At 46.5% G+C, this 16,996-nt stretch overlaps 1 protein-coding gene across 1 annotated transcript; it reads right to left on the reverse strand.

Moving 5' to 3' along the window:
* Window positions 1-806: 806 nt before the first annotated feature.
* On the reverse strand, window positions 807-3,172 carry LOC118011148 (antileukoproteinase-like). Its single transcript, XM_035005704.1, has 4 exons — window positions 3,060-3,172; window positions 2,214-2,375; window positions 1,609-1,758; window positions 807-1,023 (listed from the first exon to the last, which is right to left on the reverse strand). The coding sequence occupies exons 1-3, from the start codon at window positions 3,139-3,141 to the stop codon at window positions 1,610-1,612; spliced, it is 393 nt and encodes a 130-aa protein (XP_034861595.1). The 5' UTR covers window positions 3,142-3,172; the 3' UTR covers window positions 807-1,023; window position 1,609.
* Window positions 3,173-16,996: the final 13,824 nt, after the last annotated feature.

Genomic DNA, 16,996 nt, shown 5'->3' on the forward strand with positions numbered 1-16,996 from the left:
GATAAAGAGCTCACAGGCCTGTGCCAGGTTTGTGGCTGTGTGGGGGAGTACCTTCCCCCGTTTCAAGCTTCACTGTATGCCCCTCTGTTCTGTGTAGGTGTGTGTGCCGTACGGCATCTGACAAACCCCACTGCAGTGTCTGTCCTCCATGAGGAGGGAATGGGACCTCCTACTGGGGCTTGAGAAGGGTGTGTGGGGGTAAATTGCGCTGCATCACCTCCTGGGAGAGATTTGTGGGCCATGGGAAATGGAGGCCCAAGGTGGAAGCTGATCTTGCTTTTCCTTTTCTATGTAAGTAAAGCATTGTTTTACCCAGTGCTTCACCGCACTGTGCTTTCCTTGGAGACTTGGATACCAAGATGCCATGGGCAGACGTGTTTGGAGTCCTCTCTCAGGACTGATAATCAGTGCATGTGGTTCTGCTCAACATTTATTTTAAGACAGAACAAATAGTGTCTTGGGAGAGAGAAGAAATGTAAGAAGCTCAAAATCACCACAGAAGGCAAGTATCCACCATTTTTCGAGCCTGCTGTGGCCCAGCAACATTGCTATTCGTTTCATACACATTATATACCCCAATGCTCCAAACATGGTGCCACTTTGCAAGTCAAGAAATTAAGATGTATGAGATAAGGTCATTTGTCCAAAATTGCAGAGCCAGTATTTCAGACTCATGATGTAGATTCATCACGGCCCCGAATCCTCTTTCTTCCACTCTGTATCTATAGGAAGGAGGCCTCATAGCCACATACTCCCTCATCACCTCCCACTCAATTCACAGCACCAGCAAACCATGGAAGCAGATGGACAGAAATAAATTTGCTCATTTATTTATTCACCAATCAACAAGCATTTCCTGAAAGACTACTGTGTGTCAAGCTTTTCCCCAATGGAGATATTGGTGGTAGAACCAAGTCTTGACCATAGAGTGCCACCCCATTGCTCCAAGTCCGGGAGCAGAAAGCAGAATTCCCAGACCACAGAGTAGGAATCCAGAGCCTCTTCCAAATGGCAGGAATCAGGCTATGAGAGAAAATCAGATTAGGGCTTCAATACAGGAACCAGCCAAATAATCTCCCCATTCTTCCCCCAAGAAACCCCCCAAGACAGAGAAAATAGCAAGGTGGTAGCATTGTCGAAAAAGTCTTGGTATCAGGAGACTGAGTTCAAGTCTCAATTTACTGTAGGACTCTAAACTCAGAGCATTGAGCTAGATTATCCTCAAAATCCATTGATCCTTTGGGCTTTGACCCTAGATAACATGCTAGAGATGATCTTAATAAGAAATACTTAGTGCACACAGTGTTTTACAAAGCACTTTCAATTTCATTGTGCCCATTTTAAAGATAAGGAAACTGAGACTCAGAGAGCCATATGCCCAGGGTCTTCACCCAGAGGGGTTGGAAGAGAATCAAAGCCATGAGTGATCCTACAGAAATCCTGGCCCTGGGGCCTGGGGAGCAGTGCCCTTGAAGGACAAGGGGCCTAGGCAGAAGTTGTTTTGGAGGAGAGATCAGGAGTCCCCCTGCTCATATGCCATGGCTGCCAGGGGCTTGGGATAGAGAGGACTGGTGGGGGGGAGATGGGTGGGCCCAGGCCCCTCCTTACCTTATTCAGGGGCCACGCAGACTTTCCCGCACATGCCCCTACAGCACTTGAAGTCACTCACACACTGGTTGTCAGTCTCACAGTAGTTGGGGGGGTTGAGCATCAGACACTGGCCAGTGACCACAGGACACCTGCCAGGCTTCACTTTAACTAGTGAGAGTAGAGTCACAGGTCAGAGGCTTTGTGCCTTCTGCACCACCCTTGCTTCCTGGACCCAGCCCCAGCCCAGCCCTCGCAGGGAGAATCATCTCTTCTCCATCCCCATGACCACCTCTTCCTTCCCAGGGCCTCTGTATCCCCTCAAGGCAGGATCTGGGTCTCCTTTCATATCTCCCTGTCCACGTAGGTGACCAGTTGTCCAGTATTGACTGGCTGGCTGGCTGCCATTTGCCTGCTTTTACCTGAATGGCCAGGTGACCACTGCCCAAGACAGACTGGCTGAGTAAATTCCTGTCTGGAGCAGTGTGACTCCCTGGCCAGCTGACAAATTTGACTCAACAATTCCTGGAACGGAGGAGACCTGGCAGGGCCAGCACCCAGGGCTGTCCCCCAGGTGCTGCATTCTCAGGCTCACTCCCTCCCCATCAGCCCTTCCACCTCCTCACTTTGGTTGAAGATGTTAACAGGGTCCAGGCATCTGATGCCACAAACATCAGAGCAACAGATCTGCCTCTCTGGACACTGCCAGTCACTCTGGCACTCAGGTTGCTCATATCCAAAGAAGCACCGAGAAGACCGTATAGAAGGGCAGGCTCCAGCTTTCAACGCTGTTGAAGAGAATGTCAAGAGTTAAGAAAGGAGCTGGGTGCTAAGTAGCCATCCTGACTCCTGGACAAAGCACCACTCTCCAGCAGAGACCCTCACCCAGATGACTGTCCACAAAGTGCAGAAAGAAATGCTTATCTGACCTCCACCAAGAGTGACAGGCTTGAGTAAGCCACACACGTGGGCAGATCCTGGAAAAGGGCAGAGGGCTCCCAGCTAAGGTTTCCTACCCCGGGGAAAACAAGGCTCCACAAAGGCAGAGAGGCAGTCTGGGGTTCTGGGGTAAGGGAGATGGAGAGAGACAAAGGTAAATAGAGCCAACAGGACAGATTGAGAGCTAGAGCCAGAGGCAGAGACACAGAGACTGAAGGATAGAAGCAGAGAGATGGGGAATAGGAGAGAGCCCGCGACAGATGACTGCAGATGCACAGATAGGGTAGAGAGAGAGAGTTAAGACCAGAGGGAGTGGGGCCTGGGCTGACTGGATTCTGGTAAAAGAGCACATCCCAATGCTCAGAAGCCCACACAGAGACCTGGAAGCCCAGATGGACATGAACCCACCCTGAGGGAGGTCTCTTGAAACCAAGCTGAGAGATCAGAGCCTCTGGAAGGAGACACCCTCCCTCCACCAGGAGACCCCACCTCCGCCCTTTAGCCAAGAATGTGCCCGCATGGCTTCAACTGACCATTTCCAACACCTTCTGCGGTCCAAGGTGCCAGGGTTCCCAGGACAAGAAGCACGAGAGCGAAGAGGCTGCTGGACTGCATGATGATAGGGGGTGTAGCTCTGAAGGTTGACGGCAAATCTCAGTATCTATACTTTTGCTAATGGGTGTGGCCCCAACAGAATGTCCTTGGCCCCTCCCAGCTGTGATTGCACACACAGGAAGCTAAGTGAGACCAGCAATGCTGATACCAGAGAGCTCTTTCCTGTCTCAGGCAAGACTGTGAGGCCAACAGTAACCGCCAGGGAAGAAATGGAAGAGGCTGGCCTGGAAGATGTCACAGGCTGATAAGGAGGCCATCTCAATAAAGGGTTAGTATCCAAAAATCTATAAAGAACTTATCAGGGGTGCCTGGGTGGCTCAGCCATAATCTGCCTTTGGCTCAGGTCATGATCCCAGGGTCCTGGGAGGGAGCCCCACATCAAGCTCCCTGCTCAGCGGGAGGCCTGCTTCTCCCTCCCCCACACCCCTGCTTGTGTTCCTGCTCTCACTATCTCTCTCTCTCTCTGTCAAATAAATAAATAAATAAATAAATAAATAAATAAATAAATAAGAAAGAATTTATCAAACTCAGCACCCCAAAAAAACAAAAAAATCCAGTCAAGAGATGGGCAGAAGACATGAACAGACATTTCTCCAAAGAAGACATATAAATGGCCAAGAGACACATGAAAAAATGCTCAATACCACTAGGCATCAGGGACATACAAATCAAAACCACAACGAGATACCACCTCACGCCAGTCAGGATGGCTAAACTGAACAAGTCAGGAAACAACAGATGCTGGTGAGGATGCGGAGAAAGGGGAACACTTTTATACTGTTGGGGGTAATGCAAGCTGGTGCAGGCACTGTGGAGGACAGTATGGAGGTTCCTTAAAAAGTTAAAAATAGAATTACCCTACGACCCAGCAATTGTATTACTAGGTATTTATTCAAAGGATACATAGTGATTTGAAGGGGCACATGCACCCCAATGTTTATAGAAGCCATGTCCACAATAGCCAAACCATGGAAAGAGTCCAGATGTCCATCGACTGATGAATAGATAAAGAAGATGTGGTGTGTGTGTGTACGTGTGTTTGTACATACATATACATATATGTACGCACATACCACATCTTCTTTATCTATTTCTGTATCTATATCTATATCTATAATGGAATATTACTCAGCCGTCAAAAAGAATGAAATCTTGCCTTTTGCAAGCATGGCTGGAACTAGAGGGTATTATGCTAAGTGAAATAAGTCAGTCAGAGAAAGTCAAATATCAGATGATCTCACTCATATGTGGAATTTAAGAAACAAAACAGATGAACATAGGGGAAGGGAAGTAAAAATAAGATAAGATGAAAACAGAGAAGGAGACAAACCATAAAAGATTCTTAACTCTAGGAAACAAACTGAGGTTTGCTGGAGGAGAGGTGGGTGGCGAGATGGGGTAACTGGGTGATGAGCATTAAGGAGGGCACTTGATGTAATGAGCACTGGGTGTTATAGGCAAAAGATGAACCACTAAATTCTACCTCTGGAACTATTAATACAGCATATGTTAATTAAATTGAATTTAAATTTAAAAAAAAAAGGAGGCTATCTCATGTGTCCATGTGAACCGTGAATGTCGTGGAGGCCCCAAGCCCATTAGCCTGGTGGAAGGAGAAGGCAAGAAGAGGCCAACTGCAAGGAAGCTATGCAGATGTGGAGCTAAAACCACAGACGTGAACTCTCAGCTAAGACCTTGTGCAAGGCCCCCCTAATTCTCACATTCCTGGACTCTAGGGAACTGTGAAACTCTCTACTGATTGCTCAATGCAATTTCCCTCTCAAAAGTTCAGATGACATATCAGTCAACTAACAGATATTTATTTCCCTGAAATATTGACACCATTCTATCTCCAGTGCCTAGTCCATACCTGATACATGGAAAGTGCTCACTAAACAATTGTCAAATAGAGGTGCCTGGCCAGCTCAGTCAGTGGAGCATGCAATTCCTGATCTTGGGGTCATGAGTTCAAGCCCCACAACAGGTGTAGAGGTTACTTTAAAAAAATTAAAAATTAAATTAAATTTTAAAAACAGTTATCAAATTAAAAGGTGCAGAAGAAGAACTCTGCCCACAGCAAATTTCTTTGGAGCTCAGTTTTCCCAACTGTGCAATGGGAGGATACTACAAATCAGCCCCTCTCAGAGAGTTGTGAGATTGAGGGTCTGGAAGAGCTGGACAAAGAACAAATGAATTCTATCCTTTACAACTGAAGAACATTGAAATGAATCTGAGACAAAGGGGCAAAGGGCTTCCAGGCCACCAGAATCAACATGTAGCTATTAGTGTGTAATTAGAGATGCCAGAGGGATGCTTCCTACGCCAAAATCCCCTACAGAGCTCCCAAGAAAAACCCAGAATTTAGTGGTTCATCTTTTGCCTATAACACCCAGTGCTCATTACATCAAGTGCCCTCCTTAATGCTCATCACCCAGTTACTTATATTTAATATATGGCTGCCATATATTAAACTTACTCCATGTGTTACCCCATCTGCAGAGATTGCTTCTAATTATCAAGACAGTGATCATCGTGTCTAAAATTCAACCCAAACTTGTCTAACTGCTCAGCCCAAGCCCTTACATCGTGTGACTTCTAGATGCTTGGGACTTCCCCATTCATTCCTCAAGGTGAAGGTTTGTGGAAATTCAAATAGACACGAAAGATCCGGGCATTATCATGCAACAACGGCTCCACGGGAACTAATTCGTAAAGTATTCTCCAACAGTCAACTGTCAGCAGATCCCGCTATGCAGAAGTCCCTCAACGTTTAATTCTGGTGGGAAAAGAAAAGGAAGAAAATTAGTGCGCACTGGGTAACTAGTAAGCGCCAGGTGTCCGCTCCTAGCTCGAGCTCAGTAGGGCAAGTAAGAGAGAGATGGAGGGTCTGACTTCCACCCATGGGTAATAGCATCATCAGCTCAGACACCCTGGATTTGGGCTTTCACTTCCACCGTGAATTTGATTCCTCTCGCATGGGGATATGAGAGTGGGAGAATCTGTCACATTTCTCACTCTCTGCTGCTTCCTATCTTCCTCAATGCCACACTCAAGAGAGTGTCTGGAGTCTTATAAATGTTTGCGTCTTAAAGGGTGAAAGGGGGAATGCTCCAGCTGGAATTCTCCATCTGTGATTGATTATAAAAGCCAACTCCTTTCCGCTCAGAAAGGAGTCCTGTGATCAATTAGTAATGTCTGCCATGGGCGCCATAGGAGGATAATGACATTGTGTGATCATTTCTGTCCTTTGTACCATAGGTTCTAAGTCTTTAAATCATAGACTGTTACAATTAAAAGGGATCTCAGAGGTCATCTAGACCAGGGGTCAGCCAACTACAGCCCCCCGAGCAAATCCAGACCGCTGCCTGTTTTTCTAAATAAAGTTTTATTGGAACACAGCCATATATTCATTCATGTATGTATTTCTGCGGCTACTTCCCCACTACAAATGGCAGAGTAGTTACAGCAGAGACTTAAACTTACTGCAAAGCCTAAAATATTTACTCTCTGGTCCTTCACAGAAAACGTTTGCTGACCAAACCTCCAGCTTGCAGCAAGGGACTAAGGCCCTCAGGAGCAGGTACAAGCCCAGGGTTGCATAAGGACTTAGTTATACAGCACCAGACTGCGATTTTACCAAAGCCAGTTACTCCCATGCTGATCCTCAGAACCTGTTTGGTGGCGAACACTTCCCCTCCTAACCCCGGATCTCAACCTGAGACAATTCACGGAGCCTGCGTCACACACCCTCTGTTGCGGCTCCTAAATACTACGGATTCATTCATTCAGTTCATGAATTCTTACTTCCTGCCAGGTGCTGTGCTGAGCCCTGAGGCTGCGGTGAAGAAGACACATGGAGTCAATACCACACAGTCATTAAGAACCTAAACATGTTGGGTCAGAGTTCCCTGGGCTGGAAGAGAGTCGCTGAACCTCTCTGAGCCTGCTTCCTCAGGGTAGTATTGGTTTCTCCTACATCACATGGCTGCTGTGGGGGGGTTTTGGCAAGCACTCAGCACAGGTCTAGTCCACTCAGAAGGGCAGACATGGTTCTCATTGTAGTCAGCACACTGGGCACACAGGATGCTGGTGGGCTTGAATGACAGCCCCTGACCTTGGGCCTGGACCTTGCCTGCTCTGCCCCATTAAATGCCCAGCTGAGCCTTCAGGACAGAGCTGCTTCTAGGACACCTGGGGGCCCGGGCAAATATTTCTTGAGGGCCCTCTATCTATATAAACAATGTGATTAAAAAATATATTATAGGGGACCCTGGCTGGCTCAGTCAGTGGAGCATGCAACTCTTGATCTCGGGGTTATGAGTTCAAGTTCCACGTTGGGTGTAGGGATTACTTAAAAATTAAAAAAAAAACTTAAATATATATATATTTGTAATACTAATTAATTATCTATAATGTGTAATAGTAATTAAATAGATATATTTGTAATATATATTTTAATTATACTTTAATATAATTAATAATAAATTAAATTTTAATTTTAGATATATATTTAATTATATTTTGTTATATATAATTATAATTTGTAATATATATATGACAAAATTCACTACGCCCATGACAGGCACAGTGATTTATCCAGGAAGATTTGGAATAGTGAGAGGGGGTGCCGGTATATTGGCTTGTTGTCCAGTGAGAGCACGTGAAGTTTCCTCTGTGTCCAGGCATCATTTCTTCCTCCACGGGTCCAGAAACCAGCCCTTCATGTTCCTTATGGTCCGATGTGACTAGTTTCAGATCTCCCGGGGGAAGGAAAGATGGCAGCCATGTTGTGACTCGGAGCGCCAAGGCTTTATAACGTTTGTATTAAAACAATGTAGACCTTTGTTGTGATTAATTTGCCCTGTTGTTTGGTCAAACACCAGTCTAGGTATCGCTCTGAAGGCGTTTTTTAGATGTGATTAAATCTTTAAATCAGTAGCCTTTGAATGCAGCCGATTCATAGAGTGGGTGGGCCCCATCCAATCAGTTGAAGGCCTTAAGAGCAAAAACAGGTTTCCCAAAGAAAGTATTCCCTAAGACTGAAACCTAGAAAGCTTGCCTGACTCTCCAGCCTGCTGCTCTGCAGAGTTCAGGGGCAAGACTGCAACCTGAGCTCTTGAACTTCTAGCCTGCCTTGGGGGTTTCATACTTGCCAGGCCTCAGGATTACATAAGCCAATTCCTTGAAATGAAATGTCTCCTTCTCTCGCTCTCTTTCTGTCTTCCCCCCTCTATCTATCATCTATCTATCATATAATAGCATCATGTATATTATGTGTATATTATGCAATATTATACATGTTAATATATGCATATATTATATTGCTTCTGTCTCTCCACAGAACCCTGGCCAATCCAAGCCCCTTCCCTCTGCATTCCCAACATCATTTCTTCAACTCCAGTTGCACCACTGCCCTGAGACTACATCATCCCATATGCCACCCCTCGCTACTGGCTTCCAACTGGTGCTTGGAAGTTTGCTCCTTGTTGTTAGCACCGGGGTAGCCAGTGGGCAGGGGGCCTTGTGGCTGGTGGGTCCTGCCCACCGACATGCTAGTGCCGCAGGGACCCAGGGCGCCTGTGAGGTTCTGCCCTCTTCCTGTGCAAATCCCTAAGGGGCGACAATATGACATGACAGATAAAAACTACCAAGACCAATCACAGAAGAAGGGGGAAAGTGGGGTTTTTGGTCCGTTAGGGGTATTTCAATGCCTTTAATGGCACATTTCCCCTGCTTTTGAAAAAGGGCCCACATGCTCACGTTGCCCTGGGCCCTACAACGTAGGTAGCCAACCCTGCAGGGTCTCATGGGGGAAGTGAGAGGCGCAGTCCTTTTGCACAGGAAATGTCTGTTCCTCACCCAGCATGGCTCAAGTGTGACCCGGGAGAGCACCGGTCAACCAGAGGTAAAAACAACAAAAACCCTACCCCGAGCTCCCCATACTGATTCAAACAGCATCTTTGCCTTTCGTTAAAATTCATTATCTTTCTTAGTCTCAAAACCAAAAACCAAAACCAAAACACTTTCAGAATCCAGAAGTCAGGAGACCAGTTTCTCATGGCTCATTCCTGTATGGATAAGGCAGCCACTGGCTCTCTCTGTGACTCAGTTCCTCCATCTGTCCCAAGCTGATACCATGACTCTGTAAGAAGCAATGTCACCCTGCTTCCTTCCAGGTCATAAACACACCCCAGGAGTCTCAGCCCATTTTCTGACTTCTGCAGTTGTCTTTATAACTTAACTTGAAATACTCCCTTGAACAGAACACACACCATATGCAATAATGACTGAAGGGGAATGGAGAGGCAGAAACCAGGAGGGCTGGAGAAACAGCCCGATGGGGTGGTGAGCATATCGGGGAAGAATACCACCGAGCTGGGACAGAAAGAGCAGACTGAGAAGGAATTAGAACAAGGGCAGGGCGGGTCATTTCGGTCACCTCAGGAGATCCACGGGTGACAGAGGTGGCAGCCAGATCTCCCCACACCTCAGAGAGAAAAGATGACCTGGCCACTTCCACCCAAGAACATTTGAGTTTTACAATGTTTGAATTTCCTTCCCCAGCCACTTGTTGGATTCCTGACACAACTGGGGGAAATGAACTGTTCTTTTAGGCTCAGATGTGAATGGGTGGGGACCTCCCAAGTTAAGCAGAATCCAGGCAAACGTGAAAAATGGCCATCCATCCAAGATGGATGGAAATAACCAACAAGGATAGATCTCACGTGTCTTCCTACCTACCCATTGAAGAGGTGGTTGCTGTATAAGTCAGGGCTCTACAATTTATTCCTTCAAAGGCTGAATGTCTCCCTAGGAGAAGACACCGTTTTCTGTGAGGCCGATGAATCAGAGGTTGTGGTTTGCCATGAGGAAATGCTTATGGGTCTGGGAAGACAAAAAAGGAAACAGGTGTTGGACATGAAGTCACCGTGAGCAAGACTACCTGTGGAAGGCATGGAGGGAAAGAAAACCCGAATTTTTAAATTCTGGAGCAGAGCTAGAAGCAGCCTGGGAAAACATTTCCCTGCATCACTAGACTCCAGCTCTGCGCATGGAGTATAGTATGGTCTCCTGCAAACGTTACAGACTCCGAAATCAGTCACAACGGGGACTGATCCTGGCTTCCCCACTTAAGAGCTGTATTACTTCAGGCAGTTGCAGTCACCATCCCAAACATTTACTGGGAAGCATTTATGGAGGGAGTCACAGGGTTAAGTGCTCTGCATACTTTATCACATTTAATTTTCCCGTGGTACTGAGTAGGTACCAATGCTGTCCTGTTTTACAGATGAGTCTCCGGGAAGTTCTCCCTGCAGCCTGCCACGCGGTAGCAGGATATTGGGGGAACTGCAGCTGGAGGCTTCTTCATGTCCAGGCCTGAGGTCTGTAGAGAGCATCTCAGTGGCCCAAACAGAGCAGCGGGCCTGAAGATGATGGAGGACCCCCACTGGACAGCATCACTTCTGGCCCCCAGGGCCCTGTGGTCCTCAGGAGACGCAGCTGGAATCCTTCACTCAATGCAGGAACTCTGCTTGTCCTGGGCCTCAAATTTCCACATTTGTAAGATCAGAGCATTGGAACAGATGATCCCTAGAGGCGGCAGATCTAGAACTTCGGCCAGGATTTGGCCTTAGAAGCACCCCACTCCCACCCGCACCATACTCAGGAGCCAGAGAGACCAACCTTCCTGGAGAAGAATTCTAGAAATAGACACGATGCATACAGAGTCTCACAGGGAAACAAGTACTGTCACAGCCCATCTTAGAAGAAAAGGGAACCTCAGAGAAGTAAGCCCACTTGCCTAAGATAATATCGTAGCAAGTCAGCAGCATAGTGAGTCTTCAGAATTCAGCGACGTGCTGCCTCATTCTGGTGCCTTCACTCCCAGCCCCAGTCTGGAGATGCCCGAGATAGAAGCACTGCCCAGAGAATCCTTGAGGCTCTAAAATGGCAAGCAAGAGTGATGCAGAAAGGCAGAGAGAATAGGCAGAAGCCCTGCTGAGGGGTGAGGTGTTGGGCAGCCCCCTGCCCGTGGGCCTGGGGTACCAGGATCCTGAGACCACTGGGAGCATCGATTAGAAGAAGTTAGATGACCTAAACCAGACCTCCTCCTTGCAGCATTCCTCCTGACGTAGGGGAGGAGTACATTGCTTTCCTGCATGTTCCTTGTGGCACCTGAATATCCTTGGCCCTGACCACCCTTTCTTCGAAGTTTGGGATGATGAGCTCCCTTCCTGGAAAGGCACCACTGAAAACTCTCCAGGCTTCACCTCATCTGGAAAGAACAAAGCCACAGGCTAGAAACCAGAAGTCCTAACACCCACCAAGCACTCCAATTGCCTGGGGTGGTGGACATCATCCCTGCCACCCACCTTAGTCCCAGGGCCGGCTCTATGCACTCCTGGAAGCAGAACGGGCCACCAGTCAGTACTAGAGCACATCTGGCTGGCAGGCTGCCTGGGACACTGAGGGACTGGGTAGCGGGGTGGTGGGTTTGCTGACTGACCAGCTGACCATGGGATGACAGACTGAGGTTTGCAAAGCCAGGAGAGAAAGGGCAGTTTCTTCTGTACCCCCCAGTCCACCCTTTCGTGCTCTGAGATTCTATGACCTCAGCCTCGGGCCTTCCCAGTCCCTCTTTGCTCAATCAGAATCGAGTCACCTAAGCCTAGAATGTCAGGGGATGCTCATATTTGCAGTCACAAGTATGATGTTGATATTCCTGTCTCTCCAGCAATTCTAGTCACTCCGGTAGTTGAGGGCGTGGCATTTGGGGAAGAAGAAGCCAGATTCTGAAAAGGCAGACCAAAGATTCGGGGGATCATTGAGGCTAAATCACTGTTCTTAACCCGGAACATTAGGACATACTTCCCAGAATGAGAGGGAGTTGACGGCCAACCTCAGAGTTCAAGGGGACACTCAGGACTCTGGGGAAGGAGGAGTGAAATCAGCCAGTTATCTGGCTAAAGGGGAAACAGTGCCTGAGAACAAGTACAGAGCTCAAAGCCAGGGGTTCAACTCAGGGAAGGTCAGAGACTCAGAGAGCTGGAGAAACAGAGAGCAGCAGAGAGTACCAGAGACGGGAGAAAGTCAGAGAACAGCATTATGGTGCAAGAACAGAATAACACAGACTGAGAGTTAGCGGCAAAGACACTAAGTCAGACAAAGATCATGAAAGAAAAAGACAGAGCAAACCAGTGAATGATCCAGACTGAGAAGGAAGGGGACAGATCTGGAATCGGGACAGGGTGAAGCGATAACGAGAGAGAGAGAAACACGGATTTAAAAGCAGTTAGACATAGGCAGAAAAGAAGAGCCACAGAGTGGGAGACGAAACAGAAACTTCTGGATGCTCAGAAACACCACCAGCAGAAGCAGGCAGTCCACTGAACCAGCAGGGGCTATGAGCCACCTGCCTCTAGCCAGAGCCTCTTCCACGACTTTGCAACCCTTATTGGCAACTTCCACAGCCTCCGGCACCGGGATTTCAAGGTTGGGAATCACCACAAAGGGTTTCATAGTGGGGGCAGATGCAGTGGTTGTGATGGCCCATTCCCAGCCTTGTGACATCTGCTTTCCTTCCTTCCCCTTCCAGAACTGGCTAGGCTTTTCTGAGCTGATGCTATATAGTTAGGAAGCTCAGCCAGACACCCACAGTTCTGGCTCAGAGCAATGATAATGGCTTATCTGCTCCAGGGAGGACCCTGAGGCCTCAAAGAACAGGAAGAGGCGGGGGAGAAATGGAAAACATTTGAATGGGGGATCTCGCTGGAATGAGGAGACCGCCAGCTTGCATGGCCAAGTTCTGAGTGTGATGGAAGACTGTGTCAGAACTCATTGCACTTGAGAGGAAAATCTAATTCACACAGGCATAGGAAAAAGTAGGATTTACTGGCTCAGGAAAAACTGAATAAACCAAGAACAGGTGTTATTTTCAGGTGCAGTGTGATCAAGGGTTCAAATGATAGTTCCCAGAAGATTCTCTCCACTCCACTGCCCTTCACTGGGAGGCTCCCTCCTGGTATTTGTCAGGTGACTGTCGCACTCCTTCCATCTTCTCAAATCCAGGTCCAGGAAGAAAGCCTAAACTCTTCTTCTGGGTAACCCAACCGACTAGAATTGACTAGAACCAAACCTTTGAACCAATGATTGGGGCAGGGACATGGATGTACAGATTGATTTATGCCAAAGTCACTGTGTTCCTCACTGGGTGAAGCCCCGAATGCAATTCGATTTTCAGAAGTGGGAGAGGGAGTGATTCTTCAGGGGAAATTAGGGCATAGATACCAGAAGGGTGAAAGGGTGCCCAGTGGTAAAGACAACAGTGATCTCTAAGGTCTATCCCTTATGGCTACTGAAATCAACGGCATCGTAAATTCACATCCAAACCCTCCCCAAATCACCAACACTCACATAAAGTGCACTCAATCTCTCTCCCAAGAACGACAACAAAATGTCTCTTCTAGCACCCCATTCATCTCCAACTCCGGAATCTGGATGAAAGCAGTTCTCTCAGTGAAGTCCAGGGAAGGCTCTCCGTAGGCTTTACCAGTGAAGTAAATATAATAATTTTAAATAAGTGTAACCACTTTGAATGTACCCAACATAAAAAGGTAGGATGAGAACAGAATAACTGTCCTGAAAACTCCTATTTGCAAAAGAGAAACATGGGAAGCAACATACAGGTGGTCACTGGCCCATAGTGCATGTTGTGTATCCCAGAAGACAGAGGTGTTAGGAGTTCCTACCTGGTGGCGGAGTGACTTTCTTGTTCAGTGAATCTGGCTGATCCAGCTCTGCAATCTGGGAGCCTCTCCCTTGCCCAATGCTTCCCATGGCCATAACTAAGGGAAGCATTGCAGAGGGTGCCATTTTGGGGGAGGAGGGTCTGCACCTTTTTTGAGGAATTCACTTCATAAGGGTGCAAGAGAAATAGTCAGAGAAAGACAAATATCAGATGATTTCACTCCTATATGGAACTTAAGAAACAAAGCAGATGAACAGCGGGGAAGGGAAGGATAAAATAAGACAAAAACAGAGAGGAAGGCAAACCATAAGAGACTCTTAACTCTAGGGAAAAAAACTGAGGGTTGCTGGAGGGGAGGTGGGTGTGGGTGGGGAGGAAGGGGTAAGTGGGTGATGGGCATTAAGGAGGGCACATGGTGGAATGAGCACTGGGTGTTATATGCAACTGATGAATCACTAAACTCTACCTCTGAAACTAATACTACACTATATGTTAATTAAATTGAATTTAAATAAAAATTTTTAAAAAATAAGGGCACAGTAGGATATCCATTTTGGCATGAGCCATCAGTGACCATTGCTGGTGAGGTTTGTGTTTATTTAGGTGACTCCTGGTCCATTTGCTTCAATAAGAGCACAAGTTAGTAGCCATAGTCAGAAGTCTTACCAAGTCATGTTTGCCTTTTATGTGTTCTGCTCAGTCCTAAATGTGCACTTTTAATCTAAAGATGCATGTCTTTATTTAATTCTGAGATTTTTCTTCCATTTATCTATTTGAATGTTGCTTCTCTGCCATCTTCTTCATTCTCCTTCTGGAGCTTCCATTGGCTAATTGTCAGACCTTCTATTTTTATTCTCCATTCATTTTTTATTTCCAGAATTACTATTTGGAATGCATATAATAATAAGTATATATGCATTATATATGTATATAAACACAGAGAGAAAGAGAGAGATATCTATCTCCATCTGGGAAATCTAAATGATGTGCATTTTTCTGCTACCCTGTTAGTAAATTAAGTAGAACAACATTTTGAGCAATTATTGGGTATATTCATGTCCTGAACATTCAGCGTCATTGTTTATTTTAAATGAAGTCAAAAGAGAACTAGTTTCAGTCAACAGGTACCTAACAATAACTGTCTTATTTGGTATTATTTTTCCTCCTGTGAATGAGAATCAATTATCAATCAGTGGTGCTTCCATGTGAATTTAATTTTAGGATCCTCTCCAATCAGACAGCTAAGCAAGAATCATTCCTTGCAAAAAGAAGACACACGGGTTATATATTGGTGGAGGGAGAAAAGGAAGGAGATCAGCATGATTTACTAACCTAGTGTGTACCTTATAGTTTTCACACAGGAAATGCAGATTGATATCTCTATTCTGGTTTCTGCCATTTTTTATAGGTTGTTGGGGTAGCCATGACCTTGGCTTGATTTCTAGTTTTCACCATAACCACCCAGAAGGAGAGGGTCAGAGGCACTAACTCTTCCTGCTGACCTGCAACCCTTTCCCTCTCCCTGTCTTCTAATAAATTCATGCACACACCTTCATGAGGTTTGGAGTTTGGAATTGTCTAATATTTTCTTCTGAATAGTAGCTCTGTTGATGCACACAATCTTTTTTTTTTTTTTTTTGAGAGAGAGAGAATGAGACAGAGAGAGAGAGCATGAGAGGGCGGAGGATCAGAGGGAGAAGCAGACTCCCTGCTGAGCAGGGAGTCCGATGCGGGACTCGATCCCGGGACTCCAGGATCATGACCTGAGCCGAAGGCAGTCGCTTAACCAACTGAGCCACCCAGGCGCCCTGATGCACACAATCTTAAAAGAGTCTGTCACTGAGCAGTTGGTAATGGCTCTTGAACTTTGAGAAGAACTCATAAGACAGCATTGTGCTTGATTAGTGATCAGTGAGCACAGAGGATGGGACAGAACCAGATATCTGTCATCTGTAAGCTGATTACAACTGGTTCTGATCTTAAAATCATAGACTGTTTGCACTGAAATGTATTTCAGAATAGATTGAGGCCAATCTGCTCTACAGAGAAAACAGAATCCCATAGGGAGGTGACCCATCCATAGTCACAGGTAAATTAGTTACACATGTGAGATGTGGTTTCTCTGAATTTAGTCACCAGAGCTTGTTCTATTTGGCCACACCCTTCCTGGCCTGATCCAGAGTCCAGATTTTTACTTCTCCATCCATCTCCTGTCATCTCCTCCTATATCCTGTATCCTGTAAGATTATTGAGTCTTAAGGACACTTATTCATCCACTCACTCAAAAAAATGTGCTGGGTGTCTACTATGAGCAAGGCACTATGCCAGGCCCTGGGGCATAATTTATAGGAAACATAGAGGCAGTAGAGTGTAGTGGATAAATGCAGGAACATCAGAGTTAACCCAATCTGGATTCAAATCTTGGCAACACACACACACTGGAGCTCGCAGAAAGATACCAGGTCTTCCACCAACTGAGATTATTATATATTGGAAGATCTTACTCAGTCCAGTTAACTGTCAACCTAATTTACTTCCAGATTCTAGAGCTTTTGTCACTGACCCACTGTGTGACCTTGGTCAGGACATGGTGGCTCTGGGAGCCTCAATTTCTCCACATATTTGTGAGAAAATTGAACTAGGAGAAGATGAAAATCTCATCTAGAACTTATGTCGCTCAAGACCCCCAACACAGGCTGAGGATGGCCCACCCCACTGCTAATGGCCTCTGCTGTTCTCAAGAGCCTTCTTGGCTCTGTTCACAGGCTGGTCTCCCAAGGTTTAGGGTGGGAAAAGAATGCAGGAGAAGATTGTGGCTGTTTCTTCTTCAGGGAGGTGGTTGTACCTCATCTCTGGTTCCTCTTGGCCCTGAGACTCAAGCCCATGCCTCTGTCTGATGGACTTTCTTTCACTCACAGATACCATCTGCCTTGCCATCCATTGGTGTTGGGGTACTAGGGGTTCTCTGACTCTCCCTTTCTGTGTTAGATGCCCCTCTCTGTGCCTCATTTTATCTACCTCTTTGCCTATTGATTTGTATGTCTCCACTATGATCTCCTGGAGACTACGATCTCCTGGAGGGAAAAAAACTTGTGTCCATTTTGCTTT

The sequence above is a fragment of the Mirounga leonina genome, unplaced genomic scaffold (genome assembly GCF_011800145.1).
Source record: "Mirounga leonina isolate KUSES-001 unplaced genomic scaffold, KU_Mleo_1.0 Mir_150, whole genome shotgun sequence".
NCBI classification, from domain to species: domain Eukaryota; kingdom Metazoa; phylum Chordata; class Mammalia; order Carnivora; family Phocidae; genus Mirounga; species Mirounga leonina.